This window comes from Vipera ursinii, assembly GCF_947247035.1.
Source record: "Vipera ursinii genome assembly, chromosome: 1".
Classification (NCBI taxonomy): domain Eukaryota; kingdom Metazoa; phylum Chordata; class Lepidosauria; order Squamata; family Viperidae; genus Vipera; species Vipera ursinii.
The window spans coordinates 207,710,180-207,726,268 of record NC_139512.1 but is presented as its reverse complement, the minus strand read 5'-3'; the positions used below and the strand labels follow the sequence as shown (position 1 = coordinate 207,726,268).

The following is a 16,089-nucleotide window of genomic DNA, read 5'->3' as shown; positions in this document are numbered from 1 at the left end:
GTATATAAATTAAATAAATAATAATAATAATAATAACTTCCCATCGTCCTGTGCGCTCCCACAGGGAGGGCCTCCTCAGGGTCCTGCCGGTCAGGGAGTGCCGGCGGGCGATCCCCAGGGGGAGAGCGTTCTCGGTGGGCACGCCTGCCCTATGGAATCAACTGCCTGTGGAACTCCGGATCACCCCCGACCTTCACTCGTTTCGCCGGGACCTAAAAACCTGGCTATTTGAGTTAGCCGGCCTGGACTGAGGGATTTTAAGATTTTAAATTTTAAACTCTTTTGGGGCTATTAATTTAATTTTATTTTAATTTGTACATTGCACTGTTTTAATTTGCCCTGTAAACCGCCCTGAGTCCCTCGGGAAAAGGGGGGTATATAAATCGAAATAAATAAATAAATAACTCCCTCCAATACAAGCTTTTTCCCAGTACAAATAGGAGCAGGGCTCTGAACAGTGTTAGAGCCACAGTAAGGTAAATCCAGTTAAAAAGCCTCAGGATCCAGTTAAGAATAGTATCTGCAATTTAATTTTTTAAAAAAATATCTAATATGAATATGATCCCTTCCCATTTTCTGTTATATATCCTGTAGAATCCTTTAATGCCCCTCCAAAAGATTTTCAGAGGGACTAAGGGGGGAATGAAAAATGCCTCCATTTTGTGATCTGTGGAAGTACTTCAGGAGCAGTATTCCACTCACAGTCACTTAAGAGTCCAAATATTTGTTGCTTTCATTATAATATTTCCCATGCTAAGTGGAACAAGACTAAGCAGTTGTATTATGCTGTTATTTTAAAAATAATATATGGTTTGTTCATCTGCAAAGTTCCCTAAAGGTGGTACTAACTTGAAATAAACACCTGATAGATTTTTTTTGCATAGAATATCAGATTGGCTTCAGAGCTTATTTTTTATCATGACCTTATTTTAAATCCAGCATTCCCTTCTTAATAATCAGAACCATCCTGATTACTTAATGTAGAGCAGGGCTTTTCAATCAGTGGTACGGGTACCACCTGTGGTACATTGGCACCTGGCAGGTGGTACACGACCATCCTAGAAAAGTGGTAGCGGGGGAGGAGAATGAGCTGAATCAGTAGCAGCACCGCACAAGCCTAAGTGAGAGATGGCTGGAGCTAGGCGACTGGTGGTACTGGATGTTGCCATATCCTAAAAGAGGTACAATGGGTGAAAAGGTTGAAAAGCCCTGATGTAGAGTAAGCCACTGAAGAGAAAATACACTGCTAGGTAACTCTTGTAAATTACAGTTAAAATATACTTGAAAGTCTTGGTAATTCTAACATTTTCAGTTCTTTTATGTTCCAGAATATGTGTTTTTTTAATTTCCTGACTATCTCATCATGCTTGTTGGTTATGATGAAAAATTTGCTTTGAACGCGTAACTTTCTTGGGGATCAAAATTATCCTTGCCATCCCTTATGACGATCTCCTGCTTTGCTTTAAAAGCTACTGGAATAAAACCTTCACCATCCGCAGTAAGAACTATCCAGGAAGGACCTAGGGAAAAGGGAAAAAATGTCAGAAGATGTATGCATGAGTTAAATATACAAGCATTTGTCTAAATATTAAGTGTGCATCTGTATACAGTATATTCCTTTGTGCTCCTTTTAAAAGATGTTTTTCAATAGTGTTACAAAAATTACATGTCTGGTTTCAGTTTTAAGCAAAAAATGGATAACACGGTGAATTATTTTTTTACCTTTGATACTTACAAAAAGACTGGCTCTAATGTGATATTTGCATATTATAAAAGTATATATTATATTGATATATTTTTCTATGAAGAAAAATGAAGTTATCTCTTGTTGCAGAAATAAAATAGCTAGCTAAGTAAAAGCTTATGAATATATTTTAATTACTGTAATATACAACTTTTTAAAAGTATAATGGAAGGCTTTAACATTTGAGGCTTATATCTGAAATGAATATTAAATATTTATAGTGCATCCCCCTTGTTTTAGTTTCCGGGGAAAATTAAAATGTTGGAGAACACAATAAACTCACAATCTGAATTTCTTTCTTGATTACTGAAAAGAATTCTTTTAACTATTTTTAAATACTATCTTTTAAAAACCATATTCTAAGTTCTTGTTAAAGTGGTATGTTGTACATAACGAAGCGATTCTTGCTTATGTATGCATTTTTGATATATTGGGAACTTTAAGTAAACCTAATAAAAACTATTTCTTATGATTTTAAATCATTTAAGGAGAGGCAACAAGAAGAAAGCTTATTGTACAATTGTTATCAACTACCGTATGTTAAAGATTAAAGCTGCATTTATGTATTGTAGTGAATCATTGTTTTGACCATAGTTTGGCTGAGTTTAGGCTGCATACTAACCCAAAATAAAGCAAGTCACATATGGCTTAGCATCTATGTTCAACCACTTATTTTATAACAATGCTTTTCTCTTTAATGCTACCATGGGGCTAGATTTGACTAAACATTAGTAAATTGATAAGATTGCTATGATACAAAAGGGCAGCTTTATTGGGCACTAAATTATCATGTGATAAAATTTTTTTAGTACAATTGTCCCTGCTGCGTTACTGATCCCAGAGAAGCATTTGCATGTATGCAGGTATCCTTAGGGTGCCGTAGTTATGGATGAAAAATATTGGTTACAAAGTTGGCATTTCTGGATGTAATACAGATATTTTGGACTTATTTTTGTTTCTTTGCATGTTTGACATTTTTAAAAAGGCATATGCTACTGACTACGCTTATGCACACATGTAACATCTTTTGCTAGAATACATGACCGCTGCTTGTCCAGAATGTGAAAAGTGAAAGATTGTGACTAAACAAAATTTTAATGTACAGATAATACCACCAGATATTATTTTAGCCTTTTAAATAAATGTTGTTATTGATGTTAAGCTCACCATGGAAAACATCATATATTGTTATGTATATACTAGGTTAATTATTTAAAGACTGAAGTGCAACATAACTAGATTCTAAATAATCTATTTTTCAAAGCACACAACAGTCCAAACAGTAAAAGTAAAGTCCAAATTAAGAATATTTCATTCTTAAGAATTGTTTAATTTAAAGTGGTTTAGTTGTAATAGATGGTTAGATTCAAAATAGTTTTCAAGAGTATGTACAAAAGATACTATTTTTTTCTAGCATCAGCTAAATTAAGACATATTACATTGAGAAAAATGTTTCTCATTTCTTTCCGGTTACCTTTATTGATTTCATTGCAGAGATGTTAACATAGGAAATAGATTATTTTGTTATCTAATTTTATCTTCCAAAAGACAGAAGCAGCTGTAAAATGTGAGGTTCTTTCCTGTTGGCTTTTTTGAATTAGCTGTTTTAGATTCTAAAAGTTTAGTTCCTAAAGAAGTAACCCTGTAAATAATTTTAATGTCCTCCTCTAGTGCAGGGTAGGCAACCTTGGCACTTTTATGACTCAAGGACTTCATGTCCCAGAATTCCTGAGCCAGCATGGCTCAGTTTGGAAACCTCTCCCTTTCCCCTCAGCATGGCTGGCTCAGGATTTCTGGGAGTTGAAGTCTATGAGTCATAAAAAAGAGCCAAGATTGCCTAGCCCTGCAATAGGCTTAGGAAAGCCAATAGAGGGAGGTTGTTGTTGTTGTTTTTTGCACACAAAAAAAAAGATGCCGAAGGCCGTTCTGAGCGTTCTATGAGAAAAAAAGTCCTGGTTACCTTGCTATCAATTTATAGGCAATCCTTGTTATTCATCAGTTCTGTATTTATGAATTGGCTTACTGAAAAAAATGTTTTTTGTATCCCCAAATCTGTATTCACAGCAGTGTCATGCTTATTTGCTAACATGTGGGGCTGCAAAACAATCAGAATTGCCAAACATGCAGGCTCCCAACTCAGGTTTCAGCATTTGTTAATTTGCTAATATATGCAGCATTTTCACAGAACTGCAAATAATGAGAATTGCCTGTATTTCCAATCCATTTTCTGCATTAATATATCCATAAATAGAGTATTCACAGTCCTGCCTAGGCTCAGGAACAAAGGTCAATTGAACATTGTACTGCTGGGTTATGGAGAAAAAAACCCCGTGTAACTCAGGTTCCCAAAAGTTAGTTCTCACTAAAACTATTATATAATAAAGAGGACTTGCCGTGTTTCATTTCAACAATATGCAGATCAAAAAGTTGCTGGACTAAATTCAAATGGATTTTGCCATTGTATAGTAGAACATTGCGAGTTTCTTCAACTATTGCTGCATTTGAAGAACGTTTCTAAAAGCACATATACATAAAAAAATAAATCTATTATTAAAATATTGGTAATATTTGAAATCAGTCATTCAATCTGCTCAGCTTATTCTCAGAAACACAAAACAGATAGGGTACTTCATGTAGGAAGCAACCAAACATGTCTACTCATAAGATAACCCCATGAAATCTTGAAGCAATATGGAGAAGTAAGACTGCAGCAGCTCTGATATCATATTTGAAAATGTTGGATATTGTGTAATGTCTATTAGCCCAATCAATTTGTTCTTACCAGGAAAAGCAGCTGGTAATTCCCCCCCGCAATTTGGGAGGTATTACCTCCTATTGGAGATCATTAACTCTTATTTTAACTGCCCTGTGGAAGCAGCTGAAAACTGCTCTTCCAGAGAGCATTTGAGATGCAATGCTACAATATTGATTCCTTTTATATATTTAGATGTTTTTATTTTCTCATGTCATGCATGTATTCTTGTGTTACTCCTGTAAAGTTTTGGGAAAGCAGGGAATAATAATAATAATAATAATAATAATAATAATAATAATAATAATAATAATAATAATAATAATAATAATAATAATAATAATAATATTTGAATCAACCTTAATTGTATTCAGGTACAGCACAAATCCCACAGCCATGGTTTACAAACCACAATGGTTGGGATCAGAAAATACACATTATTCAAAAATGGGCCAAAATACATTATAAAAGGTAAAGGTTCCCCCACACATGCGTGCTAGTCGTTTCCGACTCTAGAGGCCGGTGCTCATCTCCGTTTCAAAGCCGAAGAGCCAGCGCTTGTCCGAGGACGTCTCCGTGGTCATGTGGCTGGCCTGACTAGACGCCAAAGGCACATGGAACGCTGTTACCTTACCACCATAGTGGTCCCTATTTTTCTACTTGCATTTTTACGTGCTTTCGAACTGCTAGGTTGGCAGAAGCTGGGATGAGTAACAGGCGCTCACTCTGTTACGCGGCACTCAGGATTCGACCCGCCAAACTGCCGACCTTCTTATCAACAAGCTCTATAAAGTACTATACATTATAGTACTGCACAATATTTGAGCCCAATAACTGGCTGAGTTTAGTCATAAATATTGTAGCATTATAGTATAACGCAGACATGTCAAACACAAGGCCCGGGGGCCGGATCCGGCCCGCAAAGTGGTTTCATGCGGCCCGCGAAGCCATCCTGGAAACAGTGAGGGAACGGCCCCCACTGCCTTGGCCCTGGCCCAGAGACCCTCCTTCTGCCAGAGACCCTCAGATCTGTCCCCACTCCTGCCCGGGCCCCCATAGGCACCCTTGATGCAAATGATGTAGAGCTGGCCACGCCCACCCAGTATGCCATATGCACTCTAGCCACACCCACCCAGTAGGCCACGCCCACCCTGGCCATACCCACCCGGCCCCTTGAGGGCAATTGCAATGCTGATGCAGCCCTCAATGAAATTGAGTTTGACACCCCTGGTATAACGGAAATAGCAGGAAAGTACACAATCACTTTCTTCAATCCCTAAGAAGCTACTTGTAATGAAATCTACATCTGGGAATGAAATAAAACAAATGAGGGGAGAGAATGCAAGAAAACATGCACAAAAAGAGGTAAATCAAGAAGCAAGAAAAGAAACGGGTTTTAGGGAAAACAAATCACTTGACATACATAACACAGCAAGCCAGATATAATGTATCTAGCTATATCCAATGAGATAAAATTCACTTTTTCATTTCTGTTAGATTAATGAAATGGCATTAATTTCATTTGTGTGATTATAGAAGAGCATGTTTTATACAACATGCTAAGTCAGAACCAGTGAAACGAATTTATGGCTTAGCACAATGTGTGAACCAATTCTTATTTCAATGATTGCCATATTAATTACCATGTCAGTTTTTTTTCCTCAGTGAGAATGAAATCTACATGTGGGGTAACTTTGACTGTAGGGGGTATGTTGTGATATTACTAATAGATATCCTTAACAAGATTAGTCATCACGCAGTATTATATTGTTTTCAATGGTTTGTTTTTACTGCAATAATTGTAACATATAACTACATAAGATAGTAAAACTCTTTTGTACTCACTAGGATTTCATTTTCTGTAATACCACACATTTAATCATATTCTATGTCAATTGGAATTTCCAACATTTCTCAACTCAACTTCTGCAAGGAAAAGAAGCAATGGGATGGTGGGGTATATGCATGTGTGTGTTTGACTCTAACAGGAATACTTGAACCTTGAATTTATTTTTTTAGACTCAAGGCTAATGTTGCATTCTTGCATTTTTTAAATAAATAACATATCACACTGGAGATGGTGGTATTTTGTCTCAAGTACTATCTTGTGGTTTAGGAAACATTAAGCACCAATATTTCTCTGCCTTGATTGAGTCTGCAGTGTGCTATCCAATGTGCTGTTTTAAGATTAGGTATTCTCTGTTGGAAAGTGGTGGGCCATAGATTTTTTTTCTAGGCATTTTTCTGATGAAAACACATCGTTTGCTCAACAGCTTCACGAGAGAGGAACTTGTGAAGTCGTGTAGCATTCCTTTGAATTTGTGAACTCCTAAAAGGTGGACAGAATTTTTTGTGGAAAGGGCTTCAACATCTGGGGGCTTGATCCTTACTGATCCCAGGTTGTCTAACTTGCCGGAAGGAGGTGAGGCACAGTATTTAAGAAGCTATGAATACTTTCTTGAGGAGAAAGTCAAAACAGCACTATTGAAAGAGGTGGTGTATTCTTGTAACCATAACAGTTATCATTCATCCCCAATTTTTCATTTTATTTTATTTTGCTGTCCTGTCACTAGCTTCTTAACTGAAATGTGTATTTTCCTGAACCTCAACAAATAGCACATACCGGTAAACCTCGGAAGGGCGGGGGGGGGCAGCTTCTTTAAGATACAGTGAGTGAACTCTTCCCATTTACAGACAGCTTAATTCCGGTGTTTGTTTACAGTCCCAAGAGTTTGTTTTATAGCAGGGGTGTCAAACTCAATTTCATTGAGGGCCGCATCAGCATTGCGGTTGCCCTCAAGGGGCCGGGTGGGTGTGGCCAGGGTGGGCATGGCCTACTGGGCGGGCGTGGCTAGAGTGCATATGGCCTACTGGGTGGGCATGGCCAGCTCTACATCGTTCGCATCAAGGGTGCCTTGGGGGCCGGGGCAGGAGTGGGACAGATCTGGGGGTCTCTGGCAGGAGGAGGGTCTCTGGGCCAGGGCCAAGGCAGTGGGGGCTGTTCCCTCACTGTTTCCAGGATGGCTTTGCAGGCCACATGAAACCAGTTCGCATCCGGCCCCCGGGCCTTGTGTTTGACCTGTCTGTTTTATAGCATTGTGAAACTCAAGGTACTGAATACAAAAAGGCAAATGAAGATTCTTTCAAATCAGAGTCTGGGGCAGGGAATGGTGAGATGAGGAAAGAAGAAATGGTAAGGTAAAAACAGTGGTGATTTTCAGTTGCTCAGAGCTGGCTGATGCTTAGCAAACACATCTTCTAATGGAAGATTCACTGGATGCCTGGCCCCTGCATGGAATAATGGGATCTCTTTTGACTATGTGCACCCAGGGTTAGCTAAGTACTAGAGGATTTTAGTATATAAGGCGAGTGGTTACAATCATTAGCATAAGTAAGGTAATTAATGTTAGACATGGGGAGGTATTAAAAGGGCTGTTGTGACATCCAGACTATCACAAGTCAGTTGCTGCAGACCTCAGAGGATGCCCATATTAGACATAAAGCATCCTCGCTTGCTTCAGATCTACATACTGAACATTTAAGAAAAGAGCAATCTGTTTCCATTCAGAACTACAACTCCCAACATGTATCAATACATTCATGCTGCCTAAAGATTTGGGAGTTGTATTTCAGCAACATCTGGAAAAAAAAAGGGAGTTGTACTTTATTTCCCTACTTCTTGTATTCTGTTTGTTCACTTTGATGCAAATTGCTATTAATCATTGTGAAAAAAATCATTACCAAACAGAACGCCATCTGTGCCACACTACCACCCCCTGAACAGAATCACAATTAAGAATTAATCAGACTTCAAACTATAAAATTGTTAGCAGCAGAAAATGTAGAATAAGTAACACAATTCTCGTCTTGGATAACAAGTACAGTACTCTGTCTTTTATATATTCAGAATTTTCATTTATTCTGAACTTCATCTCAGAACTTCATTTCTTTATCCTTTTTTCTTTGCTTAAAATTATGCATTCACTATCTCCTATTTTAATTATTGCCCTTCCACTTCTTCAAACTGTTTTATCTCTCGTTTTTCAATAGTCAACATGCTATATACTATAAAACATCAATTTTACATTCATATTGTTTTCATAATCTTGTGTTTTCAGTCTACTTCTCAACTGCTTTCCTGATTGCAGTTATTAAATATGACTTTGCCAAATTACAGTGATTCTCTTGATTCAGTCAATTGATTTCCCCAATTATTTGGGGAATTATTATTACACTACCTTCCACTATTTGTGTATGTTTAACTTGCTTTATTAAGGTCACTTTCTGTTCCTTTAATACACTGTTGTCATGGGGAGGGGAGAGTCATTTTATGATCACTGAAATATCTTCATCTTCTAAAATCTCCTTGAAACAGAAAATCATCAAAGTATTGTATGATACCACTTTTTCCTTGCAGCTTTGTGCTATAAATGAGTTTGTTTTTTATTTGGCTTTAGAAATGTGCAACATTTTCAGGTCCAAAGGGCATGTACGATAATTTTTTGCTTAGCAATAGCCTTCATTCTATATGCCTGCTTATTAGGGCTTTCAGCCCCCCCCCAAGCGGCATTATTACAAAGTCAGCTTATTGCCCCCAACAGTCTGGGTCCTCATTTTACCTACCTCGGAAGGATGGAAGGCTGAGTCAACCTTGAGCCTGGTGGGACTCGAACCTGCACTAATTGCAGGCAGCTGGTGTTACTTAAGGAGGCATTAGCCCACTGCTCCACCAAGGCTCTTTTGAATCAAAATTCAGTACAGCTAATATGATTGCTATTAGGCATACATTTAAAGACTGTTACATAAAATTAACATTTTGATACAACATTTGGGAGTCTTATGGATTGCATTTGGGCATGTCCACTTTTAGGAGGCCAAATACAAAGGAAAGGAAAAATGGGAAGGAAGGCAAATGAACTGCTTGTGGCTGTATATTTAGGGAATTGCGTATATAATCACAGAAATTGTCTTCCCTTTTTAGGATAGCTTAAGGACATCTTCTATCCTCCCCCTCATCAGTTCTTCACATCTATGATGAGTGAATATTGGAACAACCAAGAATGATCCTAAATTTCCACTTTTCCTTTACACCTACAGAAATTGAGGTGGGCAGCCCTATCAATTTAATAAATAAATAAATATTTCTAATCAGTCTAATCAATGTAAACTTACATCCCCCTGACACTTTCCTTCTGTTCTTTTCATGTTCTGTGAAATACAATATGTTAATAAGCATATTCCAAAATTTTGAAATACATACTGCATCAACCCAAATGCTTTTAAAGAAAAGGTTAATTACTCAGAAATTTCTCCAGCCTCTTCTCCTGTAAACAAAACAGCAAAGCTATGGTGGGGTATTTGCATGTGTGTGTTTGAATCTAACAGGAGTACGAGAACTTTGAATTTCCTTTTTTAGACTCAAGGCTAATGTTGTGTTCTTAGATTTTGAAATAAGCAAAATATCAGACGAGATGGTGGTGCTTTGTCTCCAGTACTGTCATGTGCTTTAGGAAACATTGAAACAGCAAGAACCAAAATAAAAACATTAACAGTGGAAAAATGGGTGTTTTTTATACATAGGGAATTTTTGTACTGCATGAAGATGTTAGAAAAAGAAAGGAATTCCTATGCTTTTAATATTTCTTTATTATGTAAAGAACTATATTTCATAATCCTTTGAATCTATAAATGAAACTTTTAAACGTGTACTATTACTGACATACTGATGCAATAATTTGTTTCTCTAAAAATTGTTTTAAAAACCACATTATTGAGTGTTCATTGCTATAATTAATACCGTCAAATTGAAAACCAAATTGGACATCTAATACATTAATGACAATCACCCGAACAGAAAAGAATGTGTAAATCTCACTACTCTAAAGCCAGATATGAGACACAACAGTCATTATTTCCTGGGCAAGACTTAAACTGAGCACAAAATGATGCAGCCTGCTAAACAATTTAAAGACTTCCTCAATGGGTACCAAATTGCCAAAACAATTTACAGGGAAAACATTGTACAATTACCTGGTACTTGATGTATATGAAAGGTGGTTCTTGAGAAGAAGGGTAGACAAGAGAGAATCTCCTCCCATTTTTAGTATATTCTATTAATTCAAGGAGTCTCAAGTGTAAGTCACTGAAGCTGCTATACCATCTTTCCAGATTCATGGATAATTCAGCTGCTCTTTTATCATTTTCCAATATGTTATTTTTAGGAGAATTTAAAGATTTTTGTGCTACTTTAGATGTATCGGAAAATCTAGTAGCTGTTTCAGCACCAAAGAAGGCCATGGACCGATTAAGTGGTTCAGCTTCCAAAGTTTCTAGAACGGATGAGTTTCTCAAGGCTCCTTTTTCATAAAAAACGCACACGTTGGATGGGGATGTTTGTTCATAATTGGGACTTTTCACTTCCAGCTTGTGTTTCCTTCTACTGGGTGATTGAATAAAAGTATTAACAGGTCTCGAGAGCTCCTGCTCCACAATACAATCCCCTGAAGCAAAGTTCTTAAAATGGCTTCTTTTCTCAGGAAGGCTAACGACAGAAGGCTCAAAAGTGAATGACAAAGTTTGGCTAGTCCCAGGTTTTGATGAAGAGTCTTTTCCAGATATTAATTCTTTCATCAGCAATCTGATGATATATCTGTCAGAATTAGAGGAAGGGATAAATGTGGGATCGGTGAATTTTTGCTTGCCAACCAAAAGTAGCAAAAGTTTATCTGTCAAAAAGGATAGACCTTTGGGTCGTTCATTTCTCTCTAGTTGGATCCGCTGCAAGTTGGGCATACAGGATGATGTAGTTGAATAGACCAAAACAATATTGCAAGTATTAGAAGCTACTGCTACCATTTGAGCACTAAGGTCAAAGGCAATTATATCAGGGACTAAAATGCCTGGAATGCTGACTTTTCTAGTTGTGGTTATCTTTCCTTCAAAAGTGATTAAGATCAGTTGTGAAGAATATTGACCACTTCCTGAAGAGCTAACCTTCCTCCTCAAAGGAATACGATTGCGATCCAGTTTCCTGTGGTTTGCCAGGATACTGGTTAAATCAATTGGGCCTGATGAAGATGAAGCTACAGAATGCACTGCTACTGATTTAACCGAATCGAAAGACTTCCTTCTTGAATCCATTGAATATTCTTCATCCCCAAGCATCAGAGTAGACTGCGAAGAACCTGTAGACATAAAATCCATTTCAGAACTTATCGGTAATTCAGATGTAATACCAGCATTTAAACCATTCACCTTATCAGGAGGAAGCTCAGTAGACACAGCAATTTGAAAATCCAAAGTAGCTTCAATAGCACAGATATAGCCTCCAACATCAAATATTGGGCAAAAAGTGCAAGCATTCAGTGTTTTCTTGGCCTCATCCCAAATATAGGAATGAAGAGAACTGCTTATAGCAATAACTAGACGATTGCCCTCTTTGGTCCAACAAGCACAATGAATGAGTCCACTGCTTTTAATGTCTGCTTTAACCTTGGAATTGTCTAAGCGAACTGCATATAAAACAGAAGCATCCCTTTTGGTAAATACTGACAAAATATCCCTCTTTGGATGCCACACACAGCCTTGAGGAAGCAACTGGAACGGCTCAGCAATTTCACAAGTCTGGAAAACCATCAACTTATTCTTTTCCAAAACTTTATGGATGATCTGCCAAACGCTAACATGCTTCTTATGCTGAACAGCAAGCAGAGCTGGCAAGTCGGCAGAAAAGCATGCATTCCAATAAAGTGCTTGAACATGTTCAAACTGACCAATAAGAATTGAATCGCCAAACCTCCATTCTTTGCTGTGAAAATGCAATGGTATCAATGTAACTTGCTTGCCATCTGTCCATGCAATCCCATATATTGGATGTATAGCCTGGTATAAAGCATTAAGGCCAGTTCTAGGAAGTTTAGCTCTTCCTAGCTCCATTATTGACATCTTCTGTTAGTACTGCTTGCTCTGAAGTAGAAGCTCCATCAAATTCATTAGAACAGTTTGATATATCGAAGTCTTCTAGTTGTAAACGGTTTCCATGTTGGTAAGTGATGGCCTTTCTTTTGAGCTTGCAGATTCCTTCACTGTCTTTAAGTCTTTAAGTCTTTATTGATTATTGATTAGCCCTTGGGCCATATCAAAGTGCAAAGTTCCTGCAACAAATTGTTACTAAAATTTGATAAAGGCAATTTAAAATGGATCCTTCGCTGTGAAATTCTACTACTATCACTCTAAGAATAAATCTATGTCCAGCCTGCTCTTTCTATGTTCTTTTCCTGGGAGAAGCTAATGAGCTTTAACTAAGTACTAATCTCTGTTGCATTTTCTTAAAAGACTATTTTTAACTTTTAAAGACTGGGCTTTAAAAATAGCACTTTAATATCTGAAGTATATCAAGATCTCTTCTGTACTCAATGGAAGAAAGCTCTGAGTGCTGAAGAATAATTTCAGTTGTAGCATGAACTAAACCAAGCTCTTATGCTCTTCGAAGGGAAAACTAGCTAAACATAACCATACCTTCAAAATTATGTGATTGTGGGATGCTGCAAATGGCTGTAAAAGTGAGCAGGTTGCCAAGCACACAAAGTGCAATTGTGTGTGTGTAGAGGGGGGGGGGGAGAGAGCAGCCATTGTATTTTTCAACAGTCATTAAGTAATAGGTCATAAGTCAAAGACTACCTGTAAAACATTTTTTCATCTCTGTAATAAAGCATGCTATACTAGAATTAGAAATAATTAAAAATATGATGAACAGTATCTTCCACTGGCTGATTTTGCTAAGGCTCTTCGAATTGCTGTGTTAATACAAGTATCTCAGATGTATATATTTAGTACTTCCCTTCTGGCACTTTATAACAGAACAGATATACTGGGGACTTCCAATTTTTGTCGCGGAGAGACAGGCCGCAGGAAGGCAGGGCTCTGCTTTCTGCGCTTGATTTCGCCCTGCTAGGGGCCCTGAAAAGGGCCTAAAATCGACCCAAAGAGGCAATAAAGAGGAGGGGTGCCTTGTTGATCACGAAGAAACAGCAGTCTTTCCGTTCAATCCAAGGAAAGCCCTCCAAACCAGCAGGGGAAAGACTGGCTACATTCCTGTGGCCAGCCATTAGCTACTGACAACTGAAGGGAAAAAAAGCACTACTTAAGACATCGTAAACAGCAAGTTTGGAACTGGGTGAGAATATTGATCCTTTCTTTACTATTTTACAACTGAATTTCCTGGGAAAGGCTCCCAAGAAGCTAAAAACCTCCAAATGTAAATGGAAGCAGCATTTTAATTTTATGGGGGACAGAAACACACAGTATTGAAGTGGAAGTAATATAAAGCTACAATTTTAATAAATTTGAAAACTGAGATAACTGTTAAGATTTTCTCTTTGGAAAAAAACACATTGAAGCGAAATATAAGAAATCGATCCTTTGTTTTAAGAGTGGACAATGGACTTTGAATGACATCTAGTGGTGGATTTGTGTCTACCACCATAATTTGCTTTGCTTGTTAATTCTTACCTTGGGAGGACAGGTGGCAATAAAGGAAAATATTTTGGCATATTTATCATCCTGACCTAAATACCTACTGAGCTTGGATTTTTAACTTTAAGAGCTAGTGGGAGAGAAAGAAAAATTTGATCTTGGACTACACCAGGCTGGGAGAGACTTTTGAGCTGTATTCAGAGAGGTTGAACATTTCGAACATTTTGAACACTGTGGATTATAATCTTGCCTGAGTGACAATTTTTGGGATACTTGAGACAAAGGATTACTATAAAATATTGCTTTCAGACTGAACCTATACTTTGGATTCTATTGGATTATAAACTAAAGGATACAGTTAAATACCAGAAAACTAATCTCCAGGAATGATGCCTCAAGAAAAACAAACACTTTTCAGAAAGAAATATATTCTATGCTACAACTAATTCACCAAACAATTGTTGAAATAATGAGACTAAAAACAATTTAGACAATATAAATGAGCAAATCTACAAATTAAATCTACAACTAGAAAGCTCCCAGATAATGACTACAAAATATGAACAAACAATCCAGAAATCAGAAGTGGAAATGGATTTAGAGATGGAAGAGATTAAAAGAAGGAAAATACAAACAACTATATATAAATAAAAACTTAACATTAAGAAAACCAAGATCATGGCATCCGGCCCTCTCAATTCCTGGCAAATAGATAGTGACAGATTTTATTTTCCTGGGCCCCAAGATCACCGCAGACAGGGACTGCAGCCAAGAAATTAAAAGACGCTTGCTCCTGGGTAGGAAAGCTATGGCAAATCTAGACAGCACACTAAAAAGCAGAGACATCACCCTGTCAACAAAATTGCATGTAGTCAAGGCTATGGTCTTCCCAGTTGCAATGTATGGCAGTGAAAGTTGGACCATAAGAAAGGCTGAGCGCCAAAGAATTAAGGCCTTTGAACTATGGTGCTGGAGAAGACTCCTGCAAGTCCCTTGGACTGCAAGGCGAGAAAACCAGTCAGTCCTAGAGGAGATCAACCCTGACTGCTCGTTAGAAGGCCAGATCCTGAAGTTGAAACTCAGTTGAAACTTTGGCCACCTAATGAGAAGGAAGGACTCACTGGAGAAGAGCCTAATGCTGGGAAAGACCTTTTACCCTCAAGCCTGCAAAATATATCTGATGGCAAGGAAAAATATTTTAAGAAAGAGAATATAGAGCTGTTAAGAGAAATGTCACAAAGTGGGAGATGTGGATTAAAGAGATACGGAGGGAGAAAGGAACTGGGAGTTGTTTAAGGAATATAAATGGACAGAATTCCCCACCACCACCAAAAAAAATACCCTAAATTGTCTTCACCATGCCAAGCAATTTTTACATAAATAGAAAGAAAATTCTTGGGTGATCTAATTGCCTGGTTTGGAAAGTGACTTGGCAAAGAAAGAAACTGAGATTCAGTTTTAAAAGACAGAAGATTTGACCTTTTAGAGGAGGCATTATATGTTTAAATATTTCTTTGAATAAGATTAAAAGAATAGAAGACCCTTAGATATAATTAGACCTTTACAATGCAAGATATGATTTAGAATTAAGTTTTTTTTCTTTCTTTTTTGATATGGGAAATATGAAGATAAGAGGATTGATTTGAATAAAACTTTTAGCTATATAAATGTAATTAATATTGAGAAAACCATAACTGATAGACATTTCAAATACTGATGGGAAATCAAACTGGAGGAACATTGACCATAGGGTCGCGATGGGTCGGACACGACTTCGCAACTAACAACAACAACAACATTATTTGTATGATATTAGTAAAATATGATGAAGATGCTTACTATATCTAACACTGTATACATTAACAGTACCAAAAATTGTAATGATGTAATAAAGGGAAAAAATATGAAGAAGAAAGGAGGGTCAGAGAAAAAAATACTGGATTGTGTAATATTGAACAGATTTATATTGAAGAAGTTAATATCTGAACCCAGACAACATGTTATTTACTAAGTACTAAAGACTGTAATTTTGAAAAATTAATAAAACTTTTATTAAAAAAAAGACCAGGTATACCATTTTTTCTGAGAAGAATGTGTAATTCACTGATGTGATATCCAA

General features: G+C 37.2%; 2 protein-coding genes across 3 annotated transcripts in view; one reads left to right on the top strand and one right to left on the bottom strand.

Annotated features, from left to right (window-relative positions):
- FKBP1B (FKBP prolyl isomerase 1B) overlaps positions 1 to 16,089 on the top strand; it is a 56,875-nt gene that overhangs the window by 5,463 nt on the left and 35,323 nt on the right. The window lies entirely within an intron of this gene.
- LOC310645506 (WD repeat and coiled-coil-containing protein-like) lies at positions 1,242 to 12,431 on the bottom strand (the record flags this gene model as incomplete). Its single annotated transcript, XM_083371293.1, has 3 exons — positions 1,242 to 1,520; positions 4,138 to 4,258; positions 10,527 to 12,431. 3 exons carry the CDS (start codon positions 12,429 to 12,431, stop codon positions 1,375 to 1,377), a joined length of 2,172 nt encoding a protein of 723 aa, XP_083227419.1. The 3' UTR covers positions 1,242 to 1,374.